Source organism: Accipiter gentilis, chromosome 5, assembly GCF_929443795.1.
Source record: "Accipiter gentilis chromosome 5, bAccGen1.1, whole genome shotgun sequence".
Classification (NCBI taxonomy): Eukaryota; Metazoa; Chordata; class Aves; order Accipitriformes; family Accipitridae; genus Astur; species Astur gentilis.
In genome coordinates this window covers 27,146,586-27,167,880 of record NC_064884.1, presented here as the reverse complement: position 1 = coordinate 27,167,880, position 21,295 = coordinate 27,146,586, and the positions used below count along the sequence as shown (strand labels likewise).

Sequence of the window (21,295 nt, the reverse complement as noted above, 5' to 3'; positions counted from 1 at the left end):
ATGGTATATGGGAGTGACAGGGATTGCACAAGGGAAAGATGGTGCCACAGTAAAGCCATCTAAATTTGGTTTAAACTGTTTTGGGAATATGATTCTTGTAATGATAGTAAAGCTAAAGATGTGGCTTGTCCCTCTTTCAGAAGCTTTTTGACATCAGAGTTGGTGATGTGCTTTTGCTGTTTAATAATTTCAGAGTCTGTAAGCTGAAGCTCCAAATCAATTGTCGGAAGTCTGTAAATGTTCAGCATTCTGATATAACGCTGACTGAAACATTAAGAACAAAATTAGTTATTGTGCTTGTACTTCTGATGATCTGATTCCCATTATTACATGCTTTACAGAATCACATGAACCACATGCAAAGTAAACATTTGGAAGAATTGAAGTTGAGGATCATAATGACAATCTTTTCCTATACCTTGAGCATAAGGCCAAATGTTAGATGGAGGCTTACTGAATAGTTACAGTTGTCAGCTTCATTAGGGCAAGGCTGCTTCATGAGGACTATGTGTCAAGAGTTTTAATGTTCATATGCGGTTACTAGAAGTAGTGAGTGGTTTCCCTTAGGTAGTCTACTATACATTTGTCTGCCTCAGGTTTTCTTCTGTGTCTTTCTGGACCATCTGACTTACTAGAGTAAGAGTACTGGAGTAAATGAATAGTGTCTGTGACCAAGCATAGCTTTCCGTAGGTTTACTCATGGTATTTTGAACATCCTTCAAATCTTTTTTGATAAAAGATGACTTGCATAAAAGCCAATGGAAGAGGAAGCTTTTCATTGATTTCAGTGATGCATCATCATGGTTCTCCTGTTGCATTATGCTAAGCAGACTTAACCATTCAACCTCAGTTCTAGCTTCCAGCCTGCAAGTGGCACTCTGGATTCCCTGACTCTTTCCCCTCTTGCCCCCATGTACTTGTAAGGGTAAGAACGTATTGTTATCTAAAATAAATTTCTTGTCAAGTAAGATGCTAAGACAAGGAATCTTCAGGCAAATTTCAGAAAGGTCTGTAACTGCAACAAAAAAATCTTGAACTAGTGGAGGTACTGTGGAAAAACAGTGACTTTGACTGTGCAGTCAGCTGGTCCCTGAATTAAAACTTGAAGTGAATTGGTACTGCTCCCAGCCACTTTGTAATACTCTTTGCCAGTACATATGGGCATCGTTTAAATGCTTTGAATGGAAAGTTCAAAATCTTGTGGCCTAGGAACTTACTTAAGGAAATCTGACTCAATGGTCAGAACTTTCAGAAAACATCTCAGTTGCAGAATCAACCAGGCTGGCCCTCTATACTGGGAAGTAGGAAGTTCAGATTGGAAAAAAAGGTGGAAGTTTACATCAATACATTAAAAAGTAACCAGTCATGGTCATAAAACTTTCTTGTTGGGATGCATGTAGTTTTAGTATGTACCTTGCTTGGAGAAAAGCTTGTTTATGGCACTTCCTTACTGACTTTTAGAATTTTGCAGATATAATATTGATTAAAAGGCATAATGACCTTTGATATTTGGCAAAGTAAACCAGTTCAGTTTTGGGAATCACGTGGAAGCCTACAGTCAGTCTGGTAGTTGGTACTTGATAGTATGTTAAGTTGTTAACATAGAGTACCAAACTTCTGGGTTTTTTTGTCTATTGCTGAAACAGATTTTGAGATTTTTAGCTTTGTTTTTACTTTTCAGGAAACTCGGAGTTCAAGCTTTGCTTTCTTGTACTTGTTTTCACTAATACAATTTAGTTCAAATTGGGAGATCTGGCAAACAGGAATTTCAAAAGATATAGGGAGGAAATTACTTTCTACTGTATAAATACTTCACTTTGTACAGTATAAATTATTTTTCCTTTGTATTTTATTTGAAATGGAATGATTCTGGACATCTGAATGTCTCATGAGAACTGGTTCCAGGTGGAAATTGCATGTGTGATCCTCTGTTTTCCTACCTGTTCAGGGAGAACATAGTACAATATAGGATTAGAGAGAAGCTTGATCCTATACATCAGGGCAAAACTACCTTGTAATTTGTACAGCACAGAAGTATATTCTAGATGGCATCATTCTTTGAAAAAAAATTACATCTATGTTTTTGCATATTAAAAAAAAAGTGACCTGTCTAGTGATTTTTTTTCCCAATGTTGAATTCCGGTTTGTTTTTTTAAATGAAAGTAACTGATTGTGAATCACGTGATGAAAATTAGGTATGATAATAAGTTGTACAGTAAGTAATCTTTTCTTTTGAGACCTGGGTTCAAATGTAACTTTTATCACAAGTGAAAGTGAGTCTCATAATCTAGTTTCCTTTGTAGCTAAGTCGTTTAACTTGGCATTGTTGTTGTCCTAAGAATGCTGAGTTAAAAATATATTAGATGACGTTGTTTGAAGTGAATGTGTCCAGTCGCAGTCATACTGTATCTGAGTTCTCCTGTTCCCTCATTTTAATAAGTACTAAAATTTTCACTCTCTAAAATGAGACTTTAACTGCAGTGATGGTTGTTCCTAGAAATAATGGTTTTAGATAGGCTTTTGTGTATTTAGTCATTTAGTAAAAAACTTAAAAGGTTCCTTTGTTTTATTAGGAGTCCACATCTCCAGTTGTTTCACCACAGCAATCCCCACCAACCTCTCCACATACATGGAGGAAGCACAACCGCCATCCCAGCGGAGGGAATAATGAACGACCTCTTGCTGGACCTGGGCCTTTTTGGGCTCCATTTAGTGAAGCACAACCAGGTATAAATATCTTATGTTATGCTTCAGCTGTAATTCAAAGTTGTGGGATTCTTAAATATATTAAATGAGTTTAGGGTAGTTTATCTTTGTATTTTCCAGTCCTGGAAACTTTCTTGCGGATTCAAATGTTCATGTTGATGGCAGCACTGTGGAATCTGTGGTCTTGCATATGGCGGATCCATTTCTTAGTGTGGTATGGGAAATGCTTAGAGTTTGGAGGGAGGGAAAGAGTATGAAAGTTTCCCAGTGGAAGGTTTTCTAATAAAAAACTGACATCCTGTTGAAATTATGCAGGAACTGTCAGTATACCCAAAAATGTGGGGAGCTCAAGGGAAAGCAGCAGACAATATATTGTTTGTTTGAATTATGTTTCTGATAGATTAGATGAATTGTCAGAACAACTAATTCTCTTAACATCTTTTTTTGCTTTCTTTAAATTTTATATAAACATAACTGAAGCTACTGTATCTCCAGTCTGTCAAGGTAGAACCACCTGTTCCAGTAAAGCTTTTCATCCTTTATTGTTCTTCATTTAAAATGAAGACTCTCCCTGTTGTCGTATCGCTGTGCTCAGATTTAGAAAGCCAATGCCCTTAATATCTCGTATTTCAAAAAGTTCTGTTTTCTGATGTCTGATATACTTAAATTTGGGAACCGCAGAGCAATTCTAATTCAGGTTCTCTTTTTGATGATACTGCTAAACAATATGTTGCATTTTGTAGGCTGTAGTTTCAGATTGAACTGTGGTTGGTTTATTTCAGTTGTAATATTCCAAAATTGATCTGTTACCTTTCAATTTATTGTCATTCTGTAGTTGTAAGCATCCATGGTGGACCAGGGATTCTGTTGATAGAATTGGTTGGATAAGGAAATAAGGTTTATTTTAGAAGTGAAACGGGTTGTATGCAGAGGACTGTGCCAGTGTCCTGAATGTTGTTTGCTAGTAAGTCCCAGTCAGTTCAGAATAAAAAAATAAAGATTATTATTCTGCTCATTGTATATATAATCACTTCTAAGGGTTCAGTCCAGGCATTGTGATTTTTCACCAGTCAATTTCTTGACTTTTTCTTGCATAGTTTAGTTGATTTGCTTTTCTTGGAAGCTGAACTACAAGTTTGTCTGGTAGCTGATTTCTAACTTGTAAAGTTTTTCTAACTTAGGAAGTCAAGGACTGCAGGAAAGTATGCAAGCTGTTCCTACTGTCGAAGAGTTCAATATTGTCCTCTTAAAGTTGTAATACCATAATAATATTGTTAATATTTCAGTTTGGCAATGCTTTCCCAGTGATGTCCATGGATAAATTTTTCAGTAGTAGTCTGAAAATATTTCTGAACTAGCTCAATATTCACCAATTTTATGTTCCATACTGAAACGGATTCATAGTGTGTTTAAAGTAATTCGGAGATGCTGTTATAGAAGGATTGTCTGCTCTGCCAATGCTAAGAATAGAATGTTTTTTCGTATGTTAGTTTTACAAAAATTGTCATTCTGATTCACTGGGTGATTCTTTTGCACTGCAGATGATTAATTATTCCTTTGAATTTCAGCTGTTGTAGACAGTTTGTCATTCTTTTTCCCTCTCTTGATCCTACTTTTTAAGGACAGTATTTTGTAGAGGAATGATGTTCTACTGACGTTTAGGTAGAACCGGATAGACTGTTGGTTACCTTTCTTAAACTAAGCTCTGCAAGCTCATCTTGATTCCAATGCAAGATGTTTTTGAGAAATTTGCAAGTAATTTGCAAGTATGTGATACTATCTCAGTAGGATTTAAGGCAGGACTATGCCATTTCACTTGTGATCCAAGAAAAATAAGAACCCAGGTCTCTCTGCTTGTATTTCACATAATGTGAAACATTGTTTGAGGGTAATGGGGCTGTCAACTGAAAGCATGGAACCTCAACTGTAAAAATATTTCTGATGGGTCTAATAATAAACAGCATGTTGCCTTAAACCAGAAGGACAAAAATCAAACCATAATTTTTTTGTTTGGAGAAAGATGTGTTTAAACAAGAAGATTCTGACTTTATGCATAGTAAAGACACTCCATTGCATCATCATACTCCCACCATGAACAAAATTAAATAGTGCTTTCTGCATTGAACTGGGCTACAGGATGATTATTAGATGATGACTCAATTGTTTTTTGTAAAAAATCTTACACCTTTATCAGAAGTCTTAAGCATAATGTATAGCTGTAGTTCTCAATTTCTTGAGGAAGAAAACCTGTTGTCATCTCAACAAACCGAAAGAATTTGGATTTTACAAATTTTTTGTCACTGTGTTGTCCAGTAATTCAGTTAGAATAGTGTTAGTGATGCTTTGTAAGTGGCTGGACTCTGAGGGACTGTCATGACTAGCTTAATGTGCTTACACATATGAAATCAGAAGCCAAGTCTTCTTATCATCTTTCTTCAAGCCTTTTTGTAAAGGGAGACCCAAAGATTGCATGTATTTTACTTTAATATCAGGAACTAAAAGTTCAGTGACAGACATTGATCACCTGTGTAGAATGAAGTTTGTAGTTAGTTCAGGTCTCATCCTTAAATGTTGGAGTCAATTCTATTAAAATCTGAGTCTCTCAAGTCTTCCAGGTGTCCTTGATTTAGCAGCTTAAGATAAAGCTGTTCAAAAATCATGTTGTTATGTCCCAGTTCTGGTTTGCATCTCTGATCTGGATCAGTCTTCACAGAATAATACAGTGGATGACAGAACCCCTTGTAGGAAACAGAATTGTATATGAGATGAGAGCCTCCTGTTCTTACAGTTACAAGGGGGGGAGGGGGATCCTTCATACTTTTACCTTTTCAGCTGGTTTTGCACTATAGCTTCAGCTGCTAGAAGGATGCTGATGGTGACAAACTTGGGAGAAAGAACCCCTTCCCCACTTCAAATGATAGTTGAGTGGCATGTCAGAATAGGGTCTAGAAATTATTTTTTATTACCTTGTAGTCTATTTGGACTGGAAGCAAAGCAGTGCATTTATGTTGGTAGTATCCAAATAATGATTTCAAACTAGTAAAAAAAACCCTGAGGTCTTCTGTTCAGTCGTAGGACCTCTGTTAGCTTACTTTGGCATTACATCAAAGTTCTGTTTTGATGTCTGAATATGTATAAGAACTTGCAGCCCTAAGCCACACTTCTTTCTTTTCCTTGGGAGAGATTTTGCTGCAGTTCGTGAAATCAAGAACAGGAAAATTCATGGACAGAAGTGGAACGTGTCTACTGTGCTAACAGTTCGCTTGCATTTTTAGAGTCCTAAGATATTTACTGTGCTTGTAGGGGACTGAATAGTCCTTTATCTCCTACTTACTGCTTCAATAACTGTTGATGATTGGCCTTGTTACAAGTTAAGGATTATTCTTACCTGGACATGGTTATTCAGGGAGGAAAGAGCTCTACAGCATTTTATCTTATTGCCAAAATTCTACTCAACCTTCTGGTTTTGTTTCATTGCAAATTGGTGGTAAGGAAAGCTTTTGCTAGTTTACAAAGTTAGTTGAAAATTTAGTTCTCTGTGAGTAAACCCACATTTGTATAGTTATTGAAAAGTACAAGCTACTTGGATGTTATCTAGGTAAACCATGTCTTATATTTGTACCTTCAAGTGAGGGGGTAACTTTTCTCCCACAGGAAACGAGATCATTTTCCACAAGTTATCAATGTGTTGGTAAGATATTCAAGCTTGAGCAGAAGGATATAAACAGCCACAGGAATTCAAGTTAGGTCTTCATATTAAACATAGTGCATTAGACTTCACCAGCTAGTTCAAATTTGCTAATTGGTCTTAGGCCTACTCTCTATTCAGAGTGCTGTTAATGGTGTCTCCCTGATGAAAATGCACAGAGACCACTGAAGGTTGTTTCTTCATTGGGTTACAAATCATAAAATAAAAATACAATCATTGTTTCAAGTCTTCTCTGTGATCCAGTTTTGGGATCAGAAGAAAGTGAGGGGTGACTATTTCTAATTCAAATGTCAAATAGATGTAGTTATATTGATTGAGTTACTGGTTGGTGGCAGTCCGTGAGTTTGTGCGTAGATCCAGGTGTCCACAATAATCTTTCTCCAGTGTTCTTCAGCTTTCCCATCCTGTGTCCTAAAACATTGCATCGCAGAGTGACTAACGGGAACAGTAAAGCAAGGGTATTCTTGTTGGGATTATTTGAACAGGCGAGAAAGGAAACGGTTCTTGTAATACTTGTAAAGAACTTGGAAGGTATGACAATTTGGTGCTGCTGGCATCTCCATCACTGTCAAGCTACTTCTTTGGAAGAGGTGGTGTGCTAAGTGGGGTACAAATTGAACTGTACTAAGTTGTTGGGAGAAGTAAAGGTGGAGTAAACATGTGTAAGGTTAGTGATAATAATGTCAGTGTCTGAGGGGCAGAGCCATTGTATCAAAAGTAAAATTTGAGTGTCATATCCATAGGACAGATGGGAAGGACTTGTCTGAATCTGTACTGTACGTAAGAGTACAGCAAACAAACCAGTTGTAAGCATTTCTCTCATTACTTTCTCCTAGGAAAAAGGTCATTTATGGAATTAAAGAGTAATTGCATACAGCCAGATAGTAAACAGCAAATGCTAACAATGTTACTGTAACTTTAGATGTTAGCCCTCAGTGTGCCTCACTGATTCTCAGACTTCCTTCACTCCGTTTACTGCAGATTGTGTATTAGTAGTGTCACCAGTCTCCAAGAACCCCAAAATGTTGATATTTGTCTGTTTCATCAATGGATTACCTATATATGAATGGGCTTCTCATAGCAATATTTTTTAGTCAGCATCTTGACAATAAATTCTTGGGGTTTAGTGCTTCAATTTAGATCTTGGTGGCAGAATTAAAATTATGACAGTGATGTTGTATTTCTTGTTTGTGGGTTGTGTGGAGGGCTAACAGAAACTCACAAGTTGACCTGCCTTTTGAAAGGAAATCTGTTTCTACATATGGGGCAGAAATTCCTACCTAAGTATGACTTTAACGTATTTCAAGAGAAAGCATTTAGTTGTGCAAGAAGAATAGATTAATCATTTTCACAACTGCTGTTTAGATTTAAGGAGTTCAGCATTTTTTTTAGAAGGCAAAGAGTAGAATGGAGTCCTGGGATTCTTCTAGACTTGTTCTAGATGTTTTGTTTTCCCTCTGCTCCGAGTTTCTTAAATTTTTAATTTGCAAGTGCAATTTAAGAGAATTTTGAGAGTTTTGTACATAGAGCAGTGGGTGGCCAAATCTTTCTATAGTTGCTTCATCGTTATTTTAATATTAAGACATTGAACGTCGGCAGTACTTCAGAAATAGATTATAAAAAGGCACAGGGTGAATCTCAATTATTGTGTTCCAGATGGTTAATAAATAGATGTCAGCATTCTATATGGATGCCTTTTATTATTCTTGGCCTGTTTTTAAGTAAGTGAGTTAAGTTAGTCTAGAAATAACTCAGAAATATATTTGTGCCAAAAAGCCTGATTCTTAGGAGGAATTTCCAAGGCTTTGTTCTTTGAATGGCAAACTACAACCTAAAAAAAGAAAAAAGTTTAATAATAATGGTAATGAAGTTGCATACTAATATTGTATGCCACTCTTAAATAGCTGTTTGTCCATACAAGTGTTGCTCATTTCAATTAAGCGAAAGTGTGGAGTATTAACTCATTCAAGATCCTTTTAATGGGTAAAACCCTATTTACATTTTACACATGTTGCAATAAGCTAGTCCATCACATCTGTCTTTTTAGTGCAGATTTAAGCTGGCCTAACATAAAAATCTACAGGAGTTTTCAGGAGGTGAACTTTGTCACCTTGGTGCAATTTGGTTTTCTTTTTTTTCACCATTCGACAAGTGTGTATCTCCCTGACAGGACCATGTGTTTCAGGATTTTTAAAATTTTTATTTTTTTTTTACTGCTTTCCACATCCATAGTTCTTACTCAATTTTCAAGGTTGTCTTTTGAAAAGGAAATGTTTCTTCTACTTTCAGGCTCATCTACTTCTAGTGATCCCATATGGTCTGGCCATTCACCACCACCCCATCAAGAAAATTGGGTCAGTTTTGCAGATACCCCACCAACCAGTGCTCTTTTAGCCATGCATCCTGCTTCTGTCCAGGTGTGACACTTTATTGATATTTGATTTGCTTCATTCAGATTAATGTTGCAAGCCTTTTTTTTTTAAATAAATTTCATTGCAGATGTTTACTGTGTATCTGTGCTGTAGTCTTTTCAGTGCTATTTACCCAACAGATACTTGTTTCATTGGGTTGACTTCATTTGGAACGATTAACTGAAAGCTACTAATTTAAAAATGTCAACAATATGACTTTAAAACATTTGTGTTTAGCTTTTTTGCATATGTGCCATACTTTTTTTTTCTGCTTACATACCTGCAGTCATTCCTATCCATATGTATCAGTGTGCAAAAATACCCTGTCATTATCCTGTAGATGCAATCTGCTGATGGTTTCCTGCAGTTTTTAAACTACTGTGAGATTTAACTATGCTTTATTTTTTGAAGGGAAGAAGTTGAGAATTCATAGAAGCATTTTAGGTAGATAATACTGAGGAAAAATATTTCATTTCAGGACCAGACAACAGTACGAACTGTAGCATCAGCTACAACAACAAATGAAATTCGTAGGCAATCAAGTAGTTATGATGACCCCTGGAAAATAACTGATGAACAAAGGCAGTATTATGTTAATCAGTTTAAAACCATTCAACCTGATCTAAATGGATTTATACCAGGTAAGTTACTCTTTAAAAAATATAATTGTGGGTGCAGCAGTTCTGTTACAAAGACTTTGTTGTGTGCTTAGGTTTGCATACCATTTTCAAGAAAACTCTGCATTTTACCAATAATGTTCTAGTAAAATCCAGTATAATTTAAGAAAGGACTTGAAACTAATTTGCCTTTTTCCTTTGTTTAACTGTGGTAATTAGTGCCATTTTCCCCAAAAGCTTTGCTAAAGAGCTTATCTCCTTTACCGTAACTCTAAGTCTTCTAGTGATTTAACTTGCTTTATATATTAAAAATGGTTGTTGTAATTTTTTAGGATCTGCAGCTAAAGAATTTTTCACTAAGTCAAAACTACCTATTCTTGAACTTTCTCATATTTGGTAAGTGTGATGTGTCTGTATTCTGGATAGTTATTTAGAAAGATGACAGATATCTGGTGGTTATCTAACAATCTACTTACTAGGAGGTGTTACGAAGTGAAATTTCACTAGTAATCTAGTATGTTCAGTTCTACTCATATTTATGCCAATATTACTTTTGTGGGCTTTAATGGGTCTAGGCTGGTACTATTTACAAGGTATTTTGAGCTTTTGAAGAAATTTCAAACATTTCAGAGTAGAAGTAATTTATTTGAGGTTTTTATTGTTAAAAATGCATTTATATTTAAATAATTTCTTATCTATATCTATTTATTCAAGTCTAAGTTTAAATGAAATGTACAGAATCAAATATTTTTAAATGCACTTAGTGGGACTTGATGACAAATTTAGCTTTGACTTGGTGCAAAGCTTATATTTCATTGTATTCTGGAATTTGTACTGCATCACTGCATGCTATCATTGAATGGCTTACCTTGGCAGATTTGATCCTTCTTTCAGTGTAATGATTTCTAATTCAGGTATTATCCCATTTAAAATAAATCATATTGCCTCAGCACTTTTGCTTCTTTAGTATACTTTGCAAAAAATCTGAGGCCAATAATGTTGTGTAGTGCTATCTTAAACAAGTTAAAAACCTGGAGAGATAAAAGTGGGTTTAAGTGAGCTTTAAGCTCTAAGAAATTTTACTAATGAAGGCTCATCTTCTTTGAAAAGTAAAGCATGTAGCCCTCATATGAAGTGCTTAATAGGGTAAAACTATAAACTGCATTCTTTGATCTTCCAAGTAGCACAACAGAAGTATGTCTCTTGGAAATAAAATAACCTTAAGAAATTTTATTTATACTAAGTTTTCCTTTTTAGGGAACTGTCAGATTTTGATAAAGATGGTGCACTGACATTGGATGAGTTCTGTGCTGCATTTCATCTGGTAGTTGCTAGAAAGAACGGGTATGATTTGCCAGAAAAGTTACCTGAAAGTTTAATGCCCAAACTGATTGATTTGGAAGACTCAACGGGTAAGGCATGCTTCAACACAAATTTCACTGTTTTCAAATGATGGTATAGTTGTTACAGTATATCAGCAGATATTTACAGGTTTGTATGAGCATAACACATTAGTCATTGTGAAGTAAAGCAGTGTGCAATTTTTAGAAACTTAATCAGTGCTCAGAGCTAATCTGAACACATGTATTTCTGTACAGGGAGATGTTTAGGAACAATACACATATTGACTATTACATTTGGAAATACTGCCTGTGTCCTTTAAAGGTTAGGGAATACAAATTGTCACAATATGGATTTTATTCATGATCAGCTATTGTATTTCAAATTCCTAATCCAGCTATACTTCAAACTTGCTTTCAAATGAATATGCTTTCTGTTCACCCTCATTTCTGAAAATACGGCATGAGTTTCTAAGTCTTGAAGGCACTTAGAAAATACTCCCAGATTCACTGCTAGAGGTAGGACTGTGTATTTTAAAAGTACAGGATTAGTAGCACAGATTTTTTTTTTTTCTACTCCTGACTTGACAGCAGGATTTATCCTCCATTGCTTTGGCACGTAGTCTTTCTGTGCATAGTCCTTTACCTTTGGATGCTCCCAGATAAACCATTGAATGTATGAGTTCTGCTTGTTAATGTGTGCCAAAAACTCAGTCCCATAACTGAAAAGCAAAGTACTGTTCCTTGTAAAAGTGTCGTTTAAAAACAGGATCTTTGTGGCCATCTTACGTTTTTTTTATTTTGAAACAGATAAAGGAAACTGAATATTTTAAAACTTTAGATTTAGATTACTCTTTAACAAGCAGTCTTTGCTTGGAAAGTCAGGTTATACTGTGGGTGCACAGGTACTATGATTTCCTAGAATTTTATTTCTTTTTACTAAATACTTCAAAGGAGGTCTCTTCATACTGTGTTTGTAGGATGTCAAAGACTTTCTTCTGACAATTATTGATGGGTTCTTAAACTAGCTACTATGGCTTTTACTACCTCTGATTTAATAATTAAACCATTTTTTGTGGGAGTGGCTTGGCTCCTCAAAGAACATTTCCAAAAGCAGTCAGCCACAACTGAAGTGTTTTAAGTATGAGTGAGCATTTTTCTATGATGAAGACATTTGTAAGAAATAGCTACAATTAATCAGGCGAATACCTAGCAAGTGTCTAAAACCTACAATTAATCGGGCGAATACCTAGCAAGTGTCTAAAACCTACCCATTCTGTCTTTTTGTGGTAAGGTGGTGGCCAAGCAAAAATCTTGATAGGAAATGGAGTAACATTTATTTGTGTAAACCATTGTTATTTAAGAAAACCAACAACTACTTTTAAAAGTAGTTAAAAAACCCCAACATTTTTTCCCTCTGATATTACAGAGAAATTACCCTGTTTTAGTGAATGTTAAAAGGTTACCATGCTGTATAAGCTGTACTTAAAAAAAAACACCAAAAGTTCTGACTGACACTTGATTCTGCTGTTATTAGTAGCTACAGTGAAAACTGACAGTTCTTGCAAACTTGTTCAATTTTATCCTGTTAACTAGAATTTTATTTTTTTTTAATTTGGGCCACCAGTATTGGAAATGGCTAATCTTTTCTAGCACCTAACATGATTTATCGCCAAAATGTATGTGTTGAATCAAAGATTTTAGGAGAAGTTATTGACGTGGCTATAGTTTTACTTGTAGTTACAACAGTCCAAATCTCCAGTATACGTTTACTATTTTAAATTAAAAGACTCATTAGTCTGTGTATGTGCATGTTAAATTACATGGGTTCAACTTAAGGACTGTAAATCAGCCTAGAAAGATCAACCAGTTAAATTTCTGCAATATTTTTTTCTTTTTAGTTCCCATAAATGCTGTATTTCAGTAAAGCTTGCTTCCAGCAGCCTTCTCAGAAATAAGAACTGTAAAGTATGGCACCGGAGTGTCTTTCTGAGTGCACTTTTTCATGGCGTACAACTTTCTCAGAGAAAGAAATTATTAATGACCTGCTGACTGAAGCCTCAGTGTGAATAACATACTTTTAAACTGTTCAAGAAGGTGAATTACTTGAATGTCTTTTTAAACCAATGTGCAAGATGGTAAACTTTATTTCAGAAGTGTTAACGATACCATTATTAATTCTGTCCTTTTGTTAGAAACTTTCCACTTGACCTTCCATGCTTCTGCTCTGCGCTTGAAACTTGCAGTCGCTTTCCATTTTGACTTTTGAACGAGTGGCCAGCAGAAAGAAAAGTAACAGAGGGCCCTATGTCTCTGTTCAGACAGAGGGAGGGAAGATCTCTCGTGGTCTACTCTGGCAGCGTCTTCCTTATCAGTCCCTGTGAATCTGTTATGTGACCAACTGCAGGTGTCCCAAACCCGTTAATGTGTTGGTCTTCTCACATCTGATTTCATGACCAGGGATATATGTTTCTCTCACATGACGTAGACCTCGTGTAAAATAAAGCGTTTATATAGTTGGTCATTTTTGTGGTGTAGCACTATGCCTTTACAGAATTTTAATAGGAAAAAATTTTAAATGAGGTGCTAATGTCTTTCTGCTGACTAGAGAGAGAAATGAGGTGTTTTAAGTTCTTAGAATAATGTAGTAATTTTACAATACATTTGAATAGATTTAGTATTTTGAATTGGATCTTATACTGCAAAGAATTATTTGGATTGCAGCAGCTCTGCTTAAGATTTAACATTGTGTTGTGGTATTTGTAGACAGATAATGTCAGCTCTTCAGAATGAGCAAGATCTGTCTGTGTAAGAACAGCCTGTAGAAGAAAACTGCAGTGAATAAAAATGGGAGCATGAAGTCAGGCAGTTGTACAAATACTCCTCTAAGTGCTTATACATTTATTTTATGAATTGAATACTGTTGATAGCATCTGCATCTGTCTTGGCAGAATTTATGATCTGCAGCTGAAAAGACTACTCATCTTATTTCCTGTTATGTAAATAAATGTGAATATTTTCCTTTAAACTCAATTTTATCTCAGTTAGTAAAAGCTACCAACCCTTTACAAAACTCAAAGCAAGTTTTGCTTTTCTGTGATTTTGTTTTTTGTTTGGGCTGCTGCAACAATGCCATTTCTTTGTAGGAAAAAGAATCTGCCATGCTTTGTGTCTTACACAACTTCATGATTTTAACCCCTGAAGTTTTCCATAGGTGTCTTATGCATGTTTCGTGTAGATATTTGCAAAATTCCTTGAATTACAGGTAGCTGTGTGGTCTATCCACAGTGGTTTTCAACCTTGTCTTTTTGACCTTGTGTTTAACACTAGTAGTTAGTTATCTAGTGTACCACCATTGAAATGAGACTTTTGAGTGTTTTTTTTAACTCATTAGAATTTTTTATTCATATTACACTTCAGAGCAATTGATATGCAACATACATTCCCAAAACTTTACCGCTGGCATATTTTGAACTTAGTATATTATTTTGTGTGCAATGACCATAGCATGTCATCTTGACTACTTGGTGACATCATTGCGCCTGTAAATACCAGTTTGATGTAGCCTGGTTTTTATTGCCAGATGCTTTTTGCCTGAGGCAGGTATTAGGTGCAATTTCTGTCTGGAATCATTTGTAAAGGCATTTTCCTTAAAGGGCAGTAGTACAAAGTGCTAGGTGCTGGGCACAATTTTGGGAACATTGAGTCTCAACCTGATGTCCGGCTACTTGCAGGAAGTTTACAAGACCTTTGAAATTTTGGTGAGTTACTGTTTTGTGTGTGGCTTTTTTCATATCAGTAGCACCTCAGTCTCCCCTGGCCTCAAGATGGGACAATTAATTTCTTTCTGGACTTCAGTGTTCTGGCTGTTCTTTTTAGGTTATGCCTCTTGCTCTCCCCAGCAGCACGTGGAAGACAGTAATGGGTTGTTGTTGGTTTTCAAAAGTGCAGTTGGTCACCGTTGGCTATTGAAGTGTTTCCATTTCAATTTGACACTGCATTTGTTACAAGTTTCTTCAGATTCAAAGACAGCAGACAGAATATTGAGCTGTCATAGCAGAACAGCAGGCTGCAGAGTTCGGCACTTCAGGAGCCTGAAACCAATCGTTTTTATAAATTTTAATCAATTTTTGGTACAGTGTGTCACATTCTCGTGGCAGTCGTCTTCGATCACTTATCTATCAAGTAGTCCTTTTAAATGGTAATTTAATTAATCCATCTTTTGTGCACTATTTTGTCTTCAGAGTTTTAATTCTTTGGACTACAAACATCTTGTTAATATGTCTAGCTACTTATCAGTCACTCTTTCAACTGTTTCTATTGCTTACATTATACAGTTGTAATCTGACCCTCAGTTTTTTGAGGCTTTCAATGCGTTGCTTTAGCTTGTATTGAGGTATCTAGCAAAACAGAAGACACTGTAAGCAGGATTTTACTGTGTTACACAGAATGCTTAATCTGCTGTTCAGATTTACCCAATTCTCTTATAGTTTGAACAGAACACGAATAAGTGTGCTGCATCATGAAAATTTGTACAACTTTGAAGGAGTGTATCTGCAAGGGACTGTATTTGCTGAAAACTCACAGAAAACTGAAATAACAGTAACAATGTACAGTTGCAATGTGGCAGCTGCTAGGCTTGTTCAATTTGCAAAATGTAGTGAGGGGAAATACCATAGTTTTAGTAAGGAGGCTTAAAATTTAAAATATTATTTGGTGAATAATCAAAGGGAATGGTTTTCTTCCATCTCTGGCTTCATATTTTTGGTTTGTGTTTGCATTGATACACTGGTTTTGCTTTAACCTTTCATATAAGGAAGTATTCTGTAAGATAAACTTCTCAGTGCTGGATTTTGAGGTAATAAACATTAGCATGAAGTTATTTTCTTGTCATTTAAGAAAGAATTATATTTATTTCTACGTGTAATCAAACTCTAAAAACGCTATTTAAAAGCCAAAGTACAGGGAGATAGTATGGTACAGAGCAATCTTCAAAGCCAATTTTCAGAAAGATCCTCAAAATAAGAGTAACACCTGATAAATAGTATATTTGACTTGAGTGGGTTTTTTTGTCTGCTGCTAAGTATTTACTTGAAAAAGACGAAACTGAAGGGTACTTTGCACTTTCTGTGAGATGTGAGCAGCTCAAACTGAATGCAATTCATGATTTTGGTTTATAGTGATTCCTGTCATTTCAGAAGTTGGGGAACAGACTGGTGAGGTAGGTTACTCCAGCTCTCCAGCAGAAGCACCTCCAAGCAAGTCTCCATCAATGCCATCCCTAAACCAGACCTGGCCAGAATTGAATCAGAGCAGTGAGGTTAGCACTTTTATTTAAGAGTTATTTCGTTGCCAGTCAATAACTAAATTGTATATGCATCCGTAATTCATCATAAGTGGATTGTTGATCACAAATTGTGGAAAAAGTTAGCAGGACAATAGACACAGGAAGGTTCTACACATGTTAAATTGTAAAAAAGGTAATGTTTTCCTTCTGATTTTTCTGTCTCATTGTGAGATGACCTACTATTTAAAATGTTGTCATTAATGGTAATTAAGCTTTCTATTAATCACAAAATGATCTCATAGCATTTATTGGAAAAGTTGAATTAATTCCTGATTTTTTCATTTAGGGCAGGTTTTTTGTTGAGGTTTTTTGTTACCTTTGAAGGGCTTTTATAGCCAACACTTTTGCAAAACTTCAAAATAAATTTCTGACAGATCTGGACATTGAGACTTATTTCTGGAGGTGATTTTTACACTGAAATATATAATATCTCACCAGCAACGTAGAGAAGTCATAGCTCTGGGTTTGTTTCAGAAGCGAAGACTCGAAGTTGAATCTGAAGCCAACTGTTGGCCGAACTTATTTAAATATTAAATTTGTACTGTTGTGTATTGCTGCTATATATTTGCTATAAGCAGTCTTACACAGTAAAGCTGTATTTTGTCAGAATTTGAAACTGAAGTTAGCAAACAGTATTTTTATATGTGTTTTTTTGTTTTCTCCCACAAATGTCTATTGTTTAAAAATCCTGTAAGGGATTGATTTTTGGAGTTTTTCTTGTTGCTCTGTTTTAACATTTTTGCTTTTGACTTAGAATAGACCAAAGTTTTATTCTAAGAGCTACTTCAAGACTCAAGTGAGTTCCTGACTGCAACCATACTACAAAGATGATGTAGGCTTATTTTTCATAAGGGAAAGAAAAGGGAAAAGTATTGAAATTATTTTTTTGAAAGCTTTTTTAATAATCTGAGATTCTTGAGAATAGTCTAAAACTTGTTTTAACATCTAAGATAGTTCTGTCAGTAGCTGAGTATTATCTTACCTGCTTCTCTTATTGAAAGAGCTTTTGTGGCTTGCTTCTTTCTTTGTTAAACTTCAAGTGAATAGAAGATTGGCAGTAAAAGGTTTAGACAAACGAAAGGAGAGTCAGTATGAAACAGCAAATAAGCAAATTTTTAGGATTAAAGTCAGGAGCACAGGAAATCTTCTTCCTCTCTCAGGAGGAAGGACTTTGTAAAGTTTGCTGTTTCTCTTAAGGGCAAATGCTAGCCTCACAGTGATGTCCTTACCAAATGAAAAATATAGGAAATGATTTAGTGATTTTTAGTTGTTCTATTTGACAGAGTGACTCTTGGGTAGGAAGCTGTGTTTCAGGAGGGAGGTGAGCAGATACTCAGTTGCTAAAAAGCTGCAAATGTCTGCAGCTGTATCAAAATTTGCATTGATACATTCCCTCATGTTTGCAATAAAGATTTAATAAGCTAATCATTTGGTAAGCTGCATTGTAATTGAACAGATTCCTTCAGTGTCCAATGCAACTCAAACCAATTGAATAGGGTAATTGCACTAGTGGAACAAAGTTAATGAGAACCATCATCAGCCAAAATCTTGTCTTACAAAACTGACTTTGTCCATTCAGATAATGTGGTATTTTCTTTCTGAAAAATCTACTAAAACTTTAAGAGGTTTGCAGAAGTTCTCACACTAAATATACTACCAGATACTAACAATACTAAAATAAGTTGAACTTTTATTAAATGTTAAGAGTTTTTTGTCTTAACGCAAAGGAATTTCTGATTTTTCAGCTGTATTTCTGTGCATGCTTCTTGCTCCTCAGCATTTTCTTTTCAGCATGAGTCAGGTCAAAGTCCTCAAGGTTTTAATGCAGTGAAAAAATTTCTGGTATTACTGCAGGCACCAGTCTAATTGTTTCCACTTTGAACCTCTTACAACTGTCATCAACAAATGAATTGCTTGAGAAGACTATGCATCATCTCTGGATCATCTGCCTTTCCATGCAGTTTCATCCCTGTCAGTTTCAAAACTGTTGGTTACACTGTTCTTTCTAGCTCATAGTTGAGTTTTAGACTCCTGTTGCCAGGCTCAGTTACTGTAAGTTCGCAAGTATGGACCAAGGTATCAGTCTGAAACTTCAGGATAAAGGGCACCATAAAAATCCACCTAACTCTGGATACTACATGCTTCACATTCTCATCTCTTCACTGATTACTTCTTTTTCACTTCAGACATCTTTTCCATTAAGTGTCAAGGCTGAGCATGTAGTTCTGAGAGCTTAAAAAAAATTGAAAAGTCTACTAAATCTTTGTTGAAAACAGTCTAGTGTCATATGGTCATATTAGCCTTGACACAGATACGGAGATTTGCTTTTGAGTTCACAACTCTTATACCTTGTTTGAAATGTCTTGGTGTTCTTTTAGTAACGGTTCAGGTTGCTGCGAGTTTTAGTTCCTAGTAATTAACCTTTTGAAAGTATTTGTGAGACATTTTGGCAAGTGTGGAAGACTTGCAAAAAGTATCAGCTAGGAAGAGTTTTATCCTAGCAAATCAGTTGTATTGTCAGTGCTCTTAAACCTTGCACAGAGTTTGAGATGCAGTCCAGTAGATCCTTAATATATGTAGCTTTCTATTAACCAGGGAATTAGCAGTAACTAACTTCTGGCAGTATTTCAGGATGGAGCACAGTAGCATATTCCCCAGAGCAGTCAGGAGGTGTTGGTGTTTGTTTGTCTATGCCTGGCTAGGGAGCCTGAGGACAAGTAATAAATGTCCTGCATTTTGGCTTTAGAGGAGTAGAATAAGAGGTAAATTCAGCATCCATCGCTAAGAAATAATATTTTGACATTGATCTTAACTGTAACATAGATGCTATATGCCTTTATGGAAGTTTTGAAAAATTAAGAAACAATATTTCTGTAATCAAATGGTCTGTTTGCCAGTCTCACTGGTATCTTTGAAGCCACTATCCAAATCAAGTTTAAAAGAGTAGTGGTAGTCCTAAAATAAATATTAATGTATGTTTCATGAAAATGAGCAGCTGTGTAAATGCAAGAGGCCAAATCAGGAAAGGCTGGCAGAACTTGGCCATTAAGTTTCTGACTTAGTCGAAACCGGCTCACTCAACAGGTTTGTATAGCTCCAAACTATTTGCAGTGCTGCCTCTTCATAAAGGAGTGGAGTGACACAGCGGTGAACTGTTTAATACAATACAGGGAGAGGAACAGAGCAGTTAAGAAGGGAAACCTTGCATCCTTACTAAAAAGGTTTTGTTAGATTCTGTCCGTGAAGGGGGTAGTTTTGTGTGGTTAAAAAAAAAAGCAGCAATAAAACCCAAACAGCAACAAAACAACCAGAAAAAAACCCACCCACCCCCAAAAAACCTTATGAACAGTATTCCATAATCCTTGCTTTAAAATAAAGTTTGAAATGAGGAGATAAGGCTCTGTCTCTGCAAGGAGCAGCACCACACATGAAAGCACTTACAAATTTAGTTAATCTTTTTCTGAATTTAATTTCAGCTGATTAAAAACAGTTATTTAGGAATTTCCATAAAGAGTTATTTCTGAAATAACTGTTTTAAACTAGGTTCACATACAGGCCATTCACCGAATATAGTTCAGTGTAGAGGAGCACATGAGATTAGGTTACTAACACCATATAGTTTGTCCTGTATCTTCTGGCATAATTTACATACATCTGCCTATAGAGATAGGACAAGAATATTGATTTGTTTTCACAACTATACTAACATCATTTTTGTGAGATTTTTCTGAGCACTAAAAATTTTGTATTTGTAGTTTTTGTTGTAGTGTTTGAAACCTGGTTAATACTTACTTGTTAATTTACCAAAATATAACAAATTTAGCATTCCTATTGTGATTTGTACTCTGGGTTTTGGATCACAGACTAATTTTAGGTGCGTTTGGTACTTTGTTGGTCCAGTTGTGGCTGTAACTTGACTTACTAAGCATGAGGACTCTTGACAACCAATTATTGATACAGCATGCCTATGTCTTATAAAATTGTTCAGAGATTGACTTATTTGCTTTTAGCAATCAACAGTATGTTTGAATTTAAATCTTTGCCTTGTCAGTGATTTAGACTTGTAAAAATGCTCTTTTACAGCATAGAATCACTTCTCAGGGGTTGCACTGGCAAGCTGAACTGGTTTAATTGGAGTACTCTGCTCAGTGTTCATTTGTCTGGGATTTTGTAAGAAAATCAGCATTTACGAAATACATTTGAAACTTGGCAGCTACAAAGCCGAGGAACCTTTCTGTGGATTTTATAATTATAAATACACGCAAAGTGTCACTGATTTTATCTTTACAGTATTTGAATGGCTTAACCAGTTTTTTTACTTGTATGATTTTCACTGGCAAACATGAGCTCTGAAGGTACTTCCGTGTTGACTGAGTACCTGTATCTTCATTGTAAAATGTGAATGTAAAGATTAATATTGACAGATAACAAACTTGGTTGCACAACAATCTCAGACATAGAAATACTTAATGTGTATTAGTGTGCTTTCCAAGTCAAGTACTGTCCAGTGCAAATATCCAGTGCAACCTCTGAACTACTATGCTAAATCTCCTCAGTGATCTTTTACTCCCATCTTTCTCATCATGCTGACTTCTCTCCTCTGTCTGTTCAGCAGTGGGAGACATTTAGCGAACGCTCTTCAAGCTCACAAACTCTGACCCAATTTGATTCTAACATTGCACCAGCTGATCCTGTAAGTCAATCACTTAGCTTGCTTGTTTGAAATTAATTTTATTAACACTGAATTTCCATTCATTGTATTTAGCTGTTATGCATGATTCCGTGGACTGCTTTTTGGGGAATGGTGGCAGGCTTCTTAATTTTTTTGCCTATTTTAGGAATATAAATTTTCTAGCACTGCTCATATTTAATATCTGAGTGCAAAGAATGTTTTTTTCCCTTGATTTTGATGTAATACAACACTGCTATCAAAACCTGTATTACACAAAATACTTAAACAAAACGTTTTTTAAAAAAATATTTATAAGTCAATGCAAGGGCCACTCCCAGTGATAAACCAGTCCTGTTTTAGATTTTTGTCTTCAGTGTTGTTTTGGTTTTTTCAAGTTGCAGAGCTTGATTTGCACAAACTCTTTGGAGTTGACAATGCCAACTTCACTGAAAAAACTACTGGGCTTTCATGAGTGTAGTATTTCATATTCCTA

The 21,295-nt window shown here is 35.6% G+C and overlaps 1 protein-coding gene across 11 annotated transcripts in view; it reads left to right on the top strand.

Moving 5' to 3' along the window:
* The window catches only part of REPS1 (RALBP1 associated Eps domain containing 1), a 69,096-nt gene that overhangs the window by 28,059 nt on the left and 19,742 nt on the right, over positions 1-21,295 (top strand). For 4 of the 11 annotated variants that reach the window (XM_049801592.1, XM_049801598.1, XM_049801590.1 and 1 more), the window contains 7 exons: positions 2,574-2,727; positions 8,705-8,832; positions 9,305-9,467; positions 9,776-9,839; positions 10,701-10,855; positions 15,964-16,103; positions 20,743-20,823. In XM_049801592.1, coding sequence (XP_049657549.1) covers positions 2,574-2,727; positions 8,705-8,832; positions 9,305-9,467; positions 9,776-9,839; positions 10,701-10,855; positions 15,964-16,103; positions 20,743-20,823 — 885 coding nt within the window. The remainder of the gene's footprint in view (positions 1-2,573; positions 2,728-8,704; positions 8,833-9,304; positions 9,468-9,775; positions 9,840-10,700; positions 10,856-15,963; positions 16,104-20,742; positions 20,824-21,295) is intronic. The other 7 variants (XM_049801594.1, XM_049801593.1, XM_049801600.1 and 4 more) reach the window with 5 other exon arrangements.